Source organism: Carassius carassius, chromosome 1 (assembly GCF_963082965.1).
Source record: "Carassius carassius chromosome 1, fCarCar2.1, whole genome shotgun sequence".
Lineage (NCBI taxonomy): Eukaryota > Metazoa > Chordata > Actinopteri > Cypriniformes > Cyprinidae > Carassius > Carassius carassius.
Window position 1 is genome coordinate 43,910,984 of NC_081755.1, and position 14,311 is coordinate 43,925,294.

General features: G+C 36.3%; 3 protein-coding genes across 11 annotated transcripts in view; 1 reads left to right on the forward strand and 2 right to left on the reverse strand.

Annotated features, from left to right (window-relative positions):
- LOC132151902 (Fc receptor-like protein 5) overlaps positions 1-14,311 on the reverse strand; it is a 628,771-nt gene that overhangs the window by 142,948 nt on the left and 471,512 nt on the right. The window lies entirely within an intron of this gene.
- On the reverse strand, positions 1,021-8,667 carry LOC132151932 (centriolar coiled-coil protein of 110 kDa-like). 5 transcript variants are annotated; one of them, XM_059560507.1, is made up of 13 exons: positions 8,046-8,667; positions 7,488-7,616; positions 5,723-6,746; positions 4,477-4,598; positions 4,149-4,299; positions 3,554-3,657; positions 3,300-3,416; positions 3,125-3,226; positions 2,924-3,040; positions 2,663-2,736; positions 1,883-1,945; positions 1,664-1,726; positions 1,021-1,212 (listed from the first exon to the last, which is right to left on the reverse strand). In XM_059560507.1, the coding sequence occupies exons 1-13, from the start codon at positions 8,223-8,225 to the stop codon at positions 1,140-1,142; spliced, it is 2,319 nt and encodes a 772-aa protein (XP_059416490.1). In that variant the 5' UTR covers positions 8,226-8,667; the 3' UTR covers positions 1,021-1,139. The 5 variants fall into 5 exon arrangements, with proteins under 5 accessions (XP_059416490.1, XP_059416481.1, XP_059416505.1 ...); XM_059560498.1 differs by having other exon boundaries at positions 1,664-1,758; XM_059560515.1 differs by lacking the exon at positions 1,021-1,212 and having other exon boundaries at positions 1,226-1,726; positions 8,046-8,217; positions 8,490-8,667.
- Positions 11,545-14,311, forward strand: part of LOC132152088 (SUN domain-containing protein 1-like) — a 31,971-nt gene continuing 29,204 nt past the window's right edge. Inside the window, exon 1 of the mRNA XM_059560775.1 lies at positions 11,545-11,829. Coding sequence (XP_059416758.1) covers positions 11,818-11,829 — 12 coding nt within the window. The 5' untranslated portion in view covers positions 11,545-11,817. The remainder of the gene's footprint in view (positions 11,830-14,311) is intronic.

Below are 14,311 nucleotides of genomic sequence, written 5' to 3' on the forward strand. Positions count from 1 at the left end.
TCAAAAACTTTATTTTGGATGTGATTAATCGCGATTAATCGTTTGACAGCACTATAAATAATATATAATTAAATTAATATCAATTCTTAACCATCGACTCAAAGGCGACCCAAAATAACTTTCTTTGCTTGGTTATTTTGTTAATACTTTTTGCTTTGTGTTGAATGACAGAGAGCATCTCACATGACCACTTTGCTGATAAAAACATTCACTGAGGTTGTTTTTACGGATTTGAAAATGAATTTTCTTTAAAGTAATTGTTCGAGATGTGCCTTCCTATTTGATACTGGTGTCTTTATTCACTGAATTCACAAATATTTGTATTAAATAAACTTGTTTATTAAACATTTCATTGTTTTATTTAATGTAAATGTGTCGAGTGCTTCTTAAGTATACAAGGCAAGAGCAAATACATTCATAAACAACTGACACGATTGTAGTTCTAAGTAAAGTATTATGATTAAAAGCACAAATTCAGCGCTAGTTGATCAAATACAATCATTTAATTCTGGAGAAATGTGTGTACTCTTCATAGACACGTATTCTTACTCTACTCTTTGACATTGATACAGCAGCATTAAAGTTCACCCAAAAATGAACGTTAACAAAAAAAATGCAACATATGTACGCAGATACGTTGTTTACACTTTTATTTGAATGTAAACAGTGTATCCGCGTACATACGTTGAATACGTTCAGTGGATACTCTCCAAAATGGCGCTATAGGGTGATGCAGAGGAAACGAATTGTTGAATAAAGTCACGAAATGGAAGAATTTGGAAATGGAAATTTTTGGGTGACCTACCCCTTGAACTTTTCTCTGTGTGAATGCAGGCTTCTATTATTTGGACAACAGATAATTCCACCTTTACAGATTTTATTTCTGTTTTTTTAAAAGGGTAATTTAGTATAACTATGTGGATTATAATTAGTTATGTAACCTATAGGAAACTATAGCTAAATAATATCTGGACTGATTCTATATTCATAAGAAGTATGTAGTTGAATCATGGGAAGAACTAGATTGCAAAGACATTTAATAGTCATAATTCAGTGAGATGGCTAGCAGGGGAGTATTTTTAGAAGCATGATTAGCACAATATCATTTTTTCACGTTGAGTTGATAAGTGTATATGAGGTCAGCCCAGTGAATGCTGTTTCTTCAGCTTCTCAGAATGCTGCACTCTCTCTTCTGGACTCTTCTTGTAACTCCTGAAACACATTAAACACTTTTCATCTGCGTGTTTCCTATTAAGACGTTGCATGTAAAGTTGATTTATTATATCTGAAAATTAAAAATGTAAACTCAATACAGTTTATTAGTTCAAAAGGTGTTTGAGGTTTTGTAAATGTGTGGCGCATTCCATACTGCGTTTCTTTTCCGCACAGTGATTCTTTGTAATATAATACAGGGATATTTTGATCACACTTCAGTTGACTAAATGACTACATGAGATCCTGCCAAATGCATTTACAAATAAACGCAGCCAATTTTAAATGTCAGGTGACTCCCCTGGCAAGCTGCGTGGCATTTTCAGAATTGTAAGAGTCCACCACAGACTGAATTGAATTTCAAATTCCATCAACAGCAGCGTAAAAGAAAATGGAAATGGCAGGAGCAGGAGATTGCGTGATCAGAGGCTGCAAAATGTGAAGAACTGACCCACGGCGCAGGAGCGGCTGGCCTGAAACAGGAGCGTTCTGGCCCTGACTGGGCTGCAGGATCCTTCAACACAACACACAGACTCAGGAACACTGCTGGAAGAGCGTATGCAGCTATAAACTATATGGTGCAGAGTCAGAGTGAGTACTGAATGTGGAAAGGGTCTGTTTGGCTTCTGTGAAGTGATTGCTTGCATCTCTTTAGTGTTTTTGTGTTCACCTATTTGTAGGAGGACTCTTGGTCTTCTGAGCTCTTCTGGGCTGACCTGGAGATTCACCAACTCTGATGACATACAAGAACATTTTGGAGTGAACTAGTTAGCATATAAATACATCGCATTTTAGCACAGTATTAACAAACACTAAATAAAATAAATAACTATAACAATAATTATATAATTATAATAACAAATAATATTATAATAGCAGTATTTCTTAAAAAGAAAACAGGAATATATATATATATATATAGTTGAATAGATTTATAAATAGATATTGATGTGTATACATTTTTCTTCAAAGAAAAACATATAATTTTACAAATTAATATATTTTTTGTAAATATTGATATTTATTTCTATTAGTATATATTATAATATTAAAATATAAATAAATGTGTACATTATTATAATAATTATTATGATAAAATTACAATTTGAAAAATATAATTTATAATATAATAATAATGTGTATATATTTTTAAAACTGTGTGTGTGTGTGTGTGTGTGTGTGTGTGTGTGTGTGTGTGTGTGTGTGTGTGTGTGTGTGTGTGTGTAGAAATATATAATTATACTTACATAAATTACAAACAGCATTTTTAGAAGAAAAAAAAAACATCCAACTATCCAATAACATTGCCAGTTTTTATGTTTATATGTTTACTAGGTGTATTAGTCATTTTGGACCCTGTAGATGACCGTTTGCATGTCAAAATGTCTTTATAATACAACAACAAAAAATATGCATACAACATAACAGTATTGTAATCATGCTCACTCACCTTTTCTTTCTTTCAAGAGATTTCTGGGTAGCAGCCGACAAAATCACCTTGTCCTTGGGACTTTTAGCTTTTTCCTGCATGCCAAATAAAACTGTAAGTGTGTTGGGAAGAAACACTTGACCTGCACAGCCCTACTTTCATATGGAAATGACTTTGTACTTTTCCAAAATGGGAAGGAAACAAGCCCTTCAACAATGGCCGAGGATCAAAACTGAGCAAAATGACAGAAAGTCAACCAATCGACATGAAACTGCTAGTTACCATCTCTCTGAGCTTCCTCTCGGAGCGCAGCTCTCGGTCTTGCTGCAGCAGACACAGACGCTCCTCCAGTGTCATCGTGAAGAAGATATCATGAATGTCAAACAAGGCCGCGCGTAACTGGAAGACAACAGACACACAATAGGATTCAGAGTCAGGTAGAATGCTGTACACACAAGTATCAGAGCATTACAGAAGTGTGACCTGCGCTCTGACGCGCTCCCGCAGAGACAGATCCTGCTCAGACAGAGAGGCGCTTCTCTGAGGAGCATCAGTGCTGAACGAACGGATAAACTCTTGCGTGTCCTGAGGAAATACACAGGTGTAAGGATGACAGAACACGTGAGGCTTTAATTAGCATGTGTTGTTGTGTTCTCACCTGCACGGTTTGCCGCAGGTGCTTGACTTTCTCCGTTTTCAGCAGTCGTCTGATGAGGAAGCCCTTCACGGCTGCAGTGAGGTGACACAGTGCCCTCTGCTGCTCCGCTGTCACAACCTGCATCACACAGATTTAACATCCCTTACAGTCCAATAACTGTGGACTCTTAAATATACTCTTCTCATACTCTTTATAGAAGCTTTTTTTACTCTACAGGGACTCGTTTACGGTTGTAAGAGCACATTAAAATCAACCTGGCTCAGTCTGTTTCTCTTGCCGGCGCTGTGATTCAGGATTCTCATATAAATGGGAGTCTGTTTCGAAGGGGATAACACATCTGAACTGGTTGAAGGTAAACCTGAAGGGTAAAAATACAGACAGATGTACAGTTTACCCGAAAATGACAATCACATCGTCATTTATTCATGTTGCTCTAAAATTTAGAATGTAAACTCCAAAATATTAATATTAATGCACATTGTTCCTGGTTAAATAAATGAACTGAAAAACAGTTTAACAATAACACCAGTTTTAAACAAAATGCAATGCATTAAATTCCAGTTCCTCACACAAAGCTCTTGTACAACTTTGGAAGACTTGAAATATAGATAAGGAGTCATATGGATTATTTTTATGATGCTTTTAGTGTCTTTCCCTGTTGTTTTGGAGCTCATCATTGTCTGCCTTCATACACTCGTGTTCCACAGAAGAAAGAAATAAAGAGTTTGGACACAACATGAAGGTGAGTAAACGCTGACAGAATCTTCACTCTTCGCTAAACTATTCCTTTGTAACATATACAAAGTATGCATCCAGTGAGAAACACAGAAAAAAGAGCTGAAATAATACCAATGGTTGGCACAGAGTGTCTTGTTGATCTGTCTCCTGGGCTTAAAGGACACATGGGGCTCAGTATAGGGTAACGTTCACACCCGTCCTCACCGGCTACAGGACTCAGACCACCCTGAGCCCTCAGTCTCCTGACCCGCTCCTCTGACTCCTGAACGAGACACAGACTAATGTCACACCCTTCATCCAAGCTGGAGTCCAAAAAAACGTTGATATTATGGGTGTATTTATTTATTTATAAGACCCAGTATACGTGTATGTGTTATATTAGGATGCAGTCTTAAAAGGTAGCTGCCTAGGCAGACAGTAAGCGTGTGGCAGTGCTGACCTGACTGAGGTGCAGTTGTTCTCGCTCTTGTTCCTCCATCAGACAGGACATCCGGAAAGCGTAATCGTCCTCCAGAGACCTCTGCATGTCTTCTAGAGCGTTGACTTGCCATTGCATCTCATCTGAGAAAAAGACATGCACAACTGTCTGAGAGGATACTTCATCAAAGAATGATCAAAGAACATCTGATCTTTATTCTCAAATTAACATTCAGTGATGAACTCTTTTGATCAAGAATCATTTGTGGCCTTAAAGGGTTCTTGAGTTGCTATGTGGTCTTCCTTATATGGTCCATTAAGATATTAACATGATATTATTGGTTATTCATATTAGTGTTGGATTTCTTTAGAAAAGGGGAAAGAGGGAAAGTGTCTTTTTTAAAGCTGTTAACCTAATATTTATTTCAGAAGCACTCTACAAAAAAGATTGATCATCTCAATATGTTTTAAAGATATTAATACTTAATTAATTAATAATTAATAGATAATTCTTTTATTCAGAAAAGAGACATTAAATTGATCAAATGTGGCAGCAAAGATATTTATGATGTTACAAAAGGTTTCTATTTTAAATAAATGCTGTTCTTTTGAACTTTATTTTTATTCAAACCTTTTTTTGATGTATCATGGTTTCCACAAAACATTAAGCAACGACTGTTTTTAACATTGATAAGAATTAATTTGATATTGATAAGAATTTATTTATTTTTTTGCAGCAAATGATCATATTAGACTGATTTCTGAAGGATTGTGACTGAAGACTGGAGTAATGATGTAAAGTCAGCTTTACATCGCAGGAATATATTACATCTTAATATATATTAAAATAGAAAAGTGTTATTTCAAATAGTAGTAATATTTCACAATATTAATGTCTCTATATTTATATTTTTGATCAAACAAATGCAGTCTTGGTAAAAAAATTATATACATAGAAATCCAGACTTTTGAATCGTAGTGTGTATGGAATTATTTCTATAAATATTTGTGGAATTTATTTTCACTTTACTACTATGACCTCATAAATGCCAATTATTTAATTTTCTAAAAATGTTCTATATTTTAGGAAGGCCCTTTGCCGGGGGTCATCATATTTCATGGAACCTTGGCATTATGATGGTGATGATGGAACTACATTTAAAAGATCTTTTCAGAACTTTAAAATGTTCTCCCATCATATCATAGGACTGAGGCTCACTTTTGGTTCTAAATTGAATCTTCATTTTTAACATTTGCTCTGTTCTCACCTGTTCTCCTTTCTTTCAGTGCTGTGCTAATAACACTGTTTCTCTCGGTCTCAAAAGGCAGTTTGGCATGAGAAGGAGAGTCTGGGGTGATCCCAGATCCCATAAATGCTGCTACAGGACCGTCCCATGTGAAAGTCTTGTTCATGGGTGAGGGAGGAGACAGTCGAGTGGCCGTTCTTGCAGTGACCCCAGCCATAAACCGAGGCATTCTCTCCTGGCTCCGGTCTATGACGGGACTCTGATGGCGTGAGGACAGGTGGCTATCCAGCGTGTGGCATCTCCTTCGAAACAGAGGGCTTGTGAGCTCAGGATCCACTGGAGACGTTTCCGGGCGTCCCATGGTCGAGTGATCATCGTATCGACCCATACATACATTTTCCACTCCGAGTAGCTTCCTGTCCTGTGTTGCAATTGTTTTGACTTCCGGTGGCCTTGCATTCGCTGTCATGTTCGGTTGGTTGGGGTTTTCAAGCAAAGAAAAGAAGATGCTCCCGGCAGAAATGGGACGAGGACGTCCGCGGTGGGGTCTGGCTATTAAACCGGCCTTTAGACTGGGTTCTGGGCTTATCAGGTTACTGGGAGAGGTTTGGTTTGGAGAGGGAATATAAAAGGGTAACCCAAAGGCAGTCTCATCCAAAGAACAGCTGTTTTCTTTAACTAGCGGGCTTTCAGAGAGGATCCTGCTTGGATCAACCATTGTGTTGCTGATGACCTTTGACCCCTGTTTACCTTGCTCCCTTTCCATAAATTTGCGTGATTTCTTGAGTAGGTTCTGCAGACAAACTCCTTCCATTTGAATGTCCTCTTGCATGTGTTTTTCTTCTTTGGATTTTCTTCTCATCACTCCAGGCAGCTCAGCTGAAGGGCTCACCGGTTGCTCATTAGACCAAATGTACGGCTCTGTGGCCCCAGCAGGTGTAATGTCTGCAGTATCAGCTACTGTAAAGCCATTCCTGGAGTCTGTTTTTGGAGAGGGAGACGGGCACTGCTCTAAAGGCTTTGGCACGTCCAATATTTGTGGTGCCTATAATGAAAGTGCAACAAGATATGGGAGTAAATTCACAACAAATTATAACGAATACACTCAATAAATAAATATAGGTCAAAAGTTTGAAATCATTTTTCATGTAAAAAAGGCACTCCCAAAGCTGCACTGATTTGACCAACTACAGTAAAAACAGTACTGTGAACACTTAAAAAACGTAGAAAAGCTGTCACGGTGGTGGTACCTTTTCAAAGGGTACGCATTTGTTACTTATTTACTGCTAAAAGTGCATATTGGTACCTTAAAGGTCTATATTGGTAGTTTTTGAAAGAGTATGCCCTAGTGACAGCTGTTGTTTTTCTAAAAGTGAACAAACTGTGGATATGTTTATCAGTTTGAATGATTTCTGAAGGATCGTGACACTGAATACTGGAGGAATGATGCTGAAAAGTCAACTTTACATCACAGGAATACATTATATTTGAAACAGTTTGTTTGAAATTATAATAATGTTTCAATGGTTTTGTTTTTACCATATTTTTGGCCAAATAAATGTTGCCTTGGAAAGCATAAGAAAATTCATTTGTTTGTTCATTCATTCATTAATAAAATAAAATAACATTTAATTTCTGGGTTAAAAATAATAAATATATACATATAAATTTTTTTAAATAAAACACTTTAAAAAAAAAAGCTGAAATATATCAGTTTTAATAAAATAAATAAGTCCCTTGTACATAATACAAGTGTCTATAATTTATGAAACACCAATTGTCTTGCCTCATTGGTCCAAAGAATGGTCTGAATCTGATTGAGGAGGTTTTTGTTGTAATGAATCTGTCTCTCGGCCTCCATTTGTGAAGCTCTTTTCTTGTATTCAACCATCTCCCTTCTTTGTTTCTCACTTAGCTGGAAACACAGAAGACAAAATCAATCAATCAATCAATGATCGGACAGAGACATCTTCAAATAAGAGACAATGATCTGCTAATACTGAATGTGCAATTGACTTAAATATGAAGATTATTATTAATAATGTTTCATTACTATATTTTTATTGTGCTAAGACCTTAAAGTTTCTAATCACAAAGAAAATACAGTCAACAATTATGACAGAGACCCTGAACCTTTTGTATGGCAGAACAGTACTGCAGTACTCTAAGAATAAGGGTAAGTCGTTACAGGCCAGTACCTTCAATAAAATCTAAAAGCTACATCTCTGTACCTTACATACTCCTAAAATGTACATGATATTAGTAGGCTACCTTAAAGGTTGGTTTTAGTAATTAATATAGGCTACATATAATTAGTACATCACATATCATGTCTTTTACTCACAACAGGAGACAACAGCGGCCTGCCGTGGAAGCAGATGCGCGAGTGCGCCCCCTCTCGAGCACGTGCGCTACTGCAGCTGCTGTCGTGCATCATATCCGACCGCAGCTCAGACAGAACGAGTGCGCAGAAATCCTCATAGCGGTCCATGTTTCCTCCACACAGCTGGAGCAGCCTAGACATTGAAACGCATATATCTGATATAGCCTAGGCTAGACAGAGAAATGATGCTGTCCTATTATTGTATTTAGCAGACCGGGCTTTCACCGCAGCAGTCATGTCTGCTAACAAAGCAGGCTTTTATATTCGGGTTTTAAACAAACTAGGCTGTTCTCTCGAAGCTCTGGGGAACAAATGGCTCCGCATTCCTCTGCTCTTTTATCTGGAGAGATGTGTTTGCTAACAGATAACCTCGCGCAGATGTTAAAACCTCGGATCAGCACCTACCTTTATATCACAGAGCAGACAAGAGCTGCGGTCTGAATAAATAAACAAGAGAAATCAAATCAAGGCTTCCTTTCCCACAGATGCGACTGTAGCACCGTGATGTTTATAATACAGATGCCAATCGCGTAATCGTTTCCTGTTTCGTCCGGTAATTAGCCTACGGTTTGTGACTGATAACGAAGCTAGTAAACTAGATTACGCTTCATCCACATGATGTAGGAGACAGTGTGTCAGCAGAAGATGATTTCACACGTGTCCCTCACCCGGTCTCTGTGTGTCTTCAGCAGCAGCACCGCCCCGTTACTCGCCGTCAGCTCATTTGGACGTAAACCCATCAGAGGATTCCTTCACACCAGATACATTTAGGTAGGCCTTGAGATTAACTTTCACACTATCTGTACTGTAGCGGACATATACATTTGCTTCATATTTACAACATGATTCCGCTCATTTGTAAGACAATAGGCTACTTTTTTTATTAAATGTTTAGAATTATAATAATTATATTGTATGGAGGGCCAAATTACTCAAAATAAAATTATTTTAAATACATATTTACATAGGCATGCATTTAACGATTTATATATATATATATATATATATATATATATATATATATATATATATCAACATTTATTTAATGGTTTATTTTTTATTAACTTGGCCCTCCATAACCATATTAGGCCTATTATGAATTAATAAATGAATGATCCAATAAATATATACAAATAAAATTTCCCTTGTACTCAAGATGTCATTGTTTGTAGCAAAAAATAAATAAATAAATAAATAAATGTAATTTCTGCAGTTAATAAAAAATAAAATAAATTATAGTAAGCTAAGGTACTTTTATTTTTATTTAAATTTTTATCTTGCTTGGGAAAAAAAATGCATACCTAAATTATCTCTATTTCGCTTGTGATATCAATTTACCGTAAATGCTTTTTACTACTTTAACAGTAAATGGGAGAGTTTTTGCTGCGTTTTAAAAATTCCGTTGCTGCCCATTACTGAGTAAAAAAAATAATAATATTCTGGTAATTAGTTTTCCAGGGTAATGATTGTCCTGCCGCAGTTGCTGTGGGCGGGGCTTGCACTCGCGCCGCCGCATGACCTCGCGCGCGCGCGCCACTCGCCATTCAAACTCACCGCTCGCTGTCTCTCTCTCTGTGCTGATGGACATCGTGTAGATGTCGCTAAGTTCACTCTTCGTGTATTCACAGACACACAGTGAAGTGTAACTGGACGCGGCTCGTTCGTGCCGTTGATATCTACACTCTATGAGTCAGCCGTTTGATTTTGACGGACTGAAGCTCACTCATTCCAGTGGACTTTGACAACCGCCGTCTAGGTGAGTTTGCAGAAGTAAAGTTAACTGACCTCAGGAAGAAATAACACTGTAAACGATTAGCGATTATACTGACTTATTATTTTGTTATTCGGTGTGATTTATCTCACACCTTTTTAAATAATAGTGAAAATGCACACAACGTTTCAAGTAACGTTATATGAAATATTGAATTATACCTAATTTGAAAGGCAACTCGATATGAAACTTAAGTTACTTAGTGTAACGTTAAAGGAGCATTATATATTCCAGCTTGCTTCAGAATCTCTTTTGTTATCTAGCAGAAGTGAGATTGAATTTTAAATTATAATTTGTCGTTAGGCGTTAACTCCACCCTGTGTACAGTCCATTCATCCTTCAAAGCATGTTTGATTATGGGATGTGTTTCAGCGCCTCTGCTGCAGTGCTCTGAGAGACCGCTAGATGTCGTGCACAATGTATTTGGCGAGGGGGAGTGCCTAAATACAGCCATGCAATAATCACAGAATCTGATCATGCAATTCACTGTGTTGCTGCAGTTTACTTTGACCTTGAAAGTTTACATTAAAGTTTCACTTTAATGCAAGATATAGGCTACAATTCAAGCATTGCTTGGGAGTCCACTTTTTTTCTTTTCTTTTTTTTTTTTTTAAAGAAATAAATGGGTTACAGTTGTGTATCTGCTGTTTATTCAAAATGATTGCAGAGCATTTGTGTTTCTTGGCACAATTTGGCCACATTTGTTGAGTAAGGTCTTTTTGCATCTGCTTGTGCCTTGCAATGTTTGGCATCTGAATTTGTCTTGAGGGATCAGTATAAAATATAGCAGTCTGTCTCGGTCTATTTCAGTAGGTCTACAATGGTTTGGTTTTGTGATTTGCAAAGAGAAGTGAATTGTTTTTGGACTGTAGTGTGATTGACTGATTGTTTAATGGCTGTTAAGGGACACTGTGTGTCAAAACTAGAGAAAAATCAATTCTTTGCCTGTCTTGAGTCAGCTTTTGTAATTGCTTTGCTTAATAATGCAAGACTTTTGTTTTCTGTATTGGAGATGAAGTCAATTAGCCTAATAGCTGCTTTTAAACTTTGGCAGTGTTGTCGAGTCAGTGGCCAATAAAGATGACTGAGATGGAAAAAAAAATATATATATATATATATATATGTATTCATATATATTATATCAATTATATGTTATTAAAAAAGCTTAAAACTATTTATTTTTGCCTTTATGATTTTTTTTTTACACATTTTTAACAAAATATGAAACACATGGAAAATAAGTTAATCATTAAATAAGCGTTTGAACGTTATTTTTTCCTGAATTACATATTTTGTGATGTATTTTATAAATTAACAGATCAAAATGATTGGGCGTAATTTTTATAGGTTTGTCCGACAAAATAGTGCAGTTTTTGCGAGAGACTATGACTAAAATCAGATTCAGGTTGTGTGTTTATTATTATTATTATTATTATTATATTTGGTTTTTAACTGTAAATATTGAACAACAAGCTATCTTTCCATTTATTTACCGTGTATTTTAACTACAAATGCTCGTATTTCCGTCGCTGCACGCTTAAGTGAGTCTGTTGACAGCTTTACTGACGGACGATTTTGAATCGTTTTATATCTAAGACAGTGTGACGTAGCGCGGCAAGGTGCGGCTCGCGTCTTTCCACCAATAGATTCAAAGTATGCAGCGTGATTGACAGTTGATCCTGGAAAATAGGAGGAACGAATTTTTTTTTATCCGTCTGGCTTTACTCTGTTGTGGAAGCCATTTTGGGATTTTCCTGATAGTAATTGTAAGTCAAGCTCGTAACTTGTGTCTATTCCCACGAAACTCGCGGCTCTCGACACTGGTGTTCGGACAAACACGGTTGTTTCTGTTTTTATTTGTATATGTCCGTCGAGATGCGGCGCTCATTCTGCGCCTCCTTGAACTGGATGGTCATTTCTGAACTGGACTGCCTACAAAACAACAAGAGACTGTAGAAACTGATGGTCAAACTGGCAAGTGCTGGAATATTTTGTTGTTATTTATGCTGCTTTCATTCAGGCCACAGTCTATTCACACAGATACAGTGATATTTTCGGTGTATTTTATACAGTCTTTGGCGGACAGTCAGTGAAGCTCCTTTCTTTTCCAACTCTTGACAGAAAACATGGCCCTGAATTAACTTAACTGTCGTGCACGCAATCAGGCGTTCATTTATGTAAGATATATGATATATTATACAAATCTTAAGACGTAAACACGATTGAAGTGCGCTGAAATCCCTTTACGCATTCAGATAAAACAATTGCAGCGTTGCAATTCAAGGCTGTGTGTCAAAACCATAGTGAGCTGTGTACATAGTCAGCATTGTAGACTCATTTGGTCTAAACAATGAAATCGAGTCACTTGTGGGGCTTTGAAACGAAAGCTCAGTGTTATACAAACACGGGTCGATTTGAAGGTCTGTGGATCACACAAGTGCTGACTTGTTAGGCAGCTCACTAGTTTTTGAGACGCAACCCAAACGTAGCAGAGGCGCAGATACGAAACGTCAAATCTGGAGAGTTGTGCGTCTGTCTTGTTTAGAAATGCAAATGCGCCTTTCCCACAAGAGATAAAGATGCAAAAGGCCATGAAGGTGTGAATAGATCAAGATGAAACCATATATCCTGACTTAATGCATAAAGAAAGGAGCTCATGCTGTTCACCATTGACTTGTTTTCTTCCGTTATTAGTGGCAGGTTATGTCTGAAACATAGCGGTGCTTGTCTGGGCTTGTGAAATGTGCGTTTTAGACAAGAAAAAGAGGTGAAAAAAGATTTTCTCTGGATGTTCAGCCTGTCTCTTGGACACTGGAGAGTGGTCTTCTGGATCTCCTCTGGTTTTGAGAATGTCAAGACACGCCGTTAGAGGACAGGTAAACAAAATGAACATGATTTTTGACTTTGGGTAGCTTTTATTATTAGCTGAATATTGTGTTAATTGATACCATTCAAATGTTTATTTTTTCAGCATTTTTAAAAAGTTCGGTACAGTTTTAAGTCTTCATCTCAACTTCATATTGAGTTTAGTTCTTAAAATAGTGCTTTATAGATAGTCAAATTTAGAGTTGAAAGTTAAACTCTTTTATTTATTTTTTTTAGTTTTGGTTAGTTTACGGTCTAATATTCTATAGATGACTAAACAAAGGCATTGAATTAGGTTAATGATGGCATAACAAAACAAACCGTGCAAACGTAAGACATTTCTAAACTGTGATCGAGTAAAATCAGGAAATTTAAGCAGCAGTTTACAATGAGTAGATTAAATTCATTAATGCATAGGATGTCATAAACTAGCAACAGCAATTTTTACAGCATTTGTTAAATCTATGATATTACGGTTAATGTTTATTTATAAATATACTATAGACAATTCACATGATAATTAATAATGTTTATTTAATTATAATTTCTTTGTTTATAACTTACTAAAAAAAAAAAACTTGATGTTTCTTTTATTAAATGTAAAAATATATTAATAATATAAAAATGTAAAATTTTATTAAAAATCTAAATGTAACAATAAATAATAATATTAGCCTACATTAATAATCTCTGTACAAACATTGCGCATATGTACACTGGTAAAATGACTTTTCAAAATTGTAAAGAGAAAGACAATTAGAGTACATTTTACAAGAAAAGTCTATTTACATTTTTCTACAACAATTTGTTTGATTGATTGTGTTTACTAGCAATTTCTGAGTTTTTTCTTAAAAAGATTTTTTCAGTTTAGTTTATTATACCTTATTAATACATTTTTGTAAACTCTTACCCAAAATATCTATAGTGGATAAAAGTGTAGATAATGATGCTCAGATACAAAATAATATTTAATTGCCGGGGATTGCACTTTGTGAATGCAGTTTCTATAAAATTAAAATTAAATTAAATTTAGCAGACACTTTTATCCAAAGCGACTTACAGTGCATTCAGGCTAACATTTTTTACCTATCATGTGTTCCCGGGGAATCAAACCTCAACCTTGCACTTGATAGCGCAATGCTCTACCAACTGAGCTACAGGAACACTATAATATTTATAAATATGTCAGAAGTCTTCTTTTGGTAATCATACCAGTGTAATAAATACACGTTAAATTGTGTGTGCTCTCGCTGTCCTGTTAGTGCAAGTCACACTGGACAGCAGTTGATCTGTGAAGGTGTAGGTGTGGTCTGTCACTTCCTGTTTGGTCAACAATATCCGATAAAGTGTTTCCACATTAAAGAGCACAATTGACTATGAAAGAGTTGCTGTCTGTAGTTACCACTAGCTTTGTGTTCAGTCACTTGTGTGCGACTAAACAATTAAACTAAAGTTGTTCCTGTGTTGCTGATCAGGATTCCTCCCAGAGGCAGGCTGAACCACAGACCGCAAGTTTGTGTGTGTGTGTGCGTGTGCGCGTGCATGATTTCATGGGTGTTTATGCATTGAAGTCACACCCATCATCAGTTGC

Coding starts and splice junctions, on each gene's coding strand:
- LOC132151932 (XM_059560489.1), bottom strand. CDS start 8,225: ATGTCTAGGCTGCTCCAGCTGTGTGGAGGAAACATGGACCGCTATGAG. Junction 3,658..4,148: donor ACACTCTGTGCCAACCATTG/GTATTATTTCAG, acceptor TTTACCCTTCAG/GTTTACCTTCAACCAGTTCA. Junction 1,946..2,662: donor TCTCTTGAAAGAAAGAAAAG/GTGAGTGAGCAT, acceptor GTATGTCATCAG/AGTTGGTGAATCTCCAGGTC.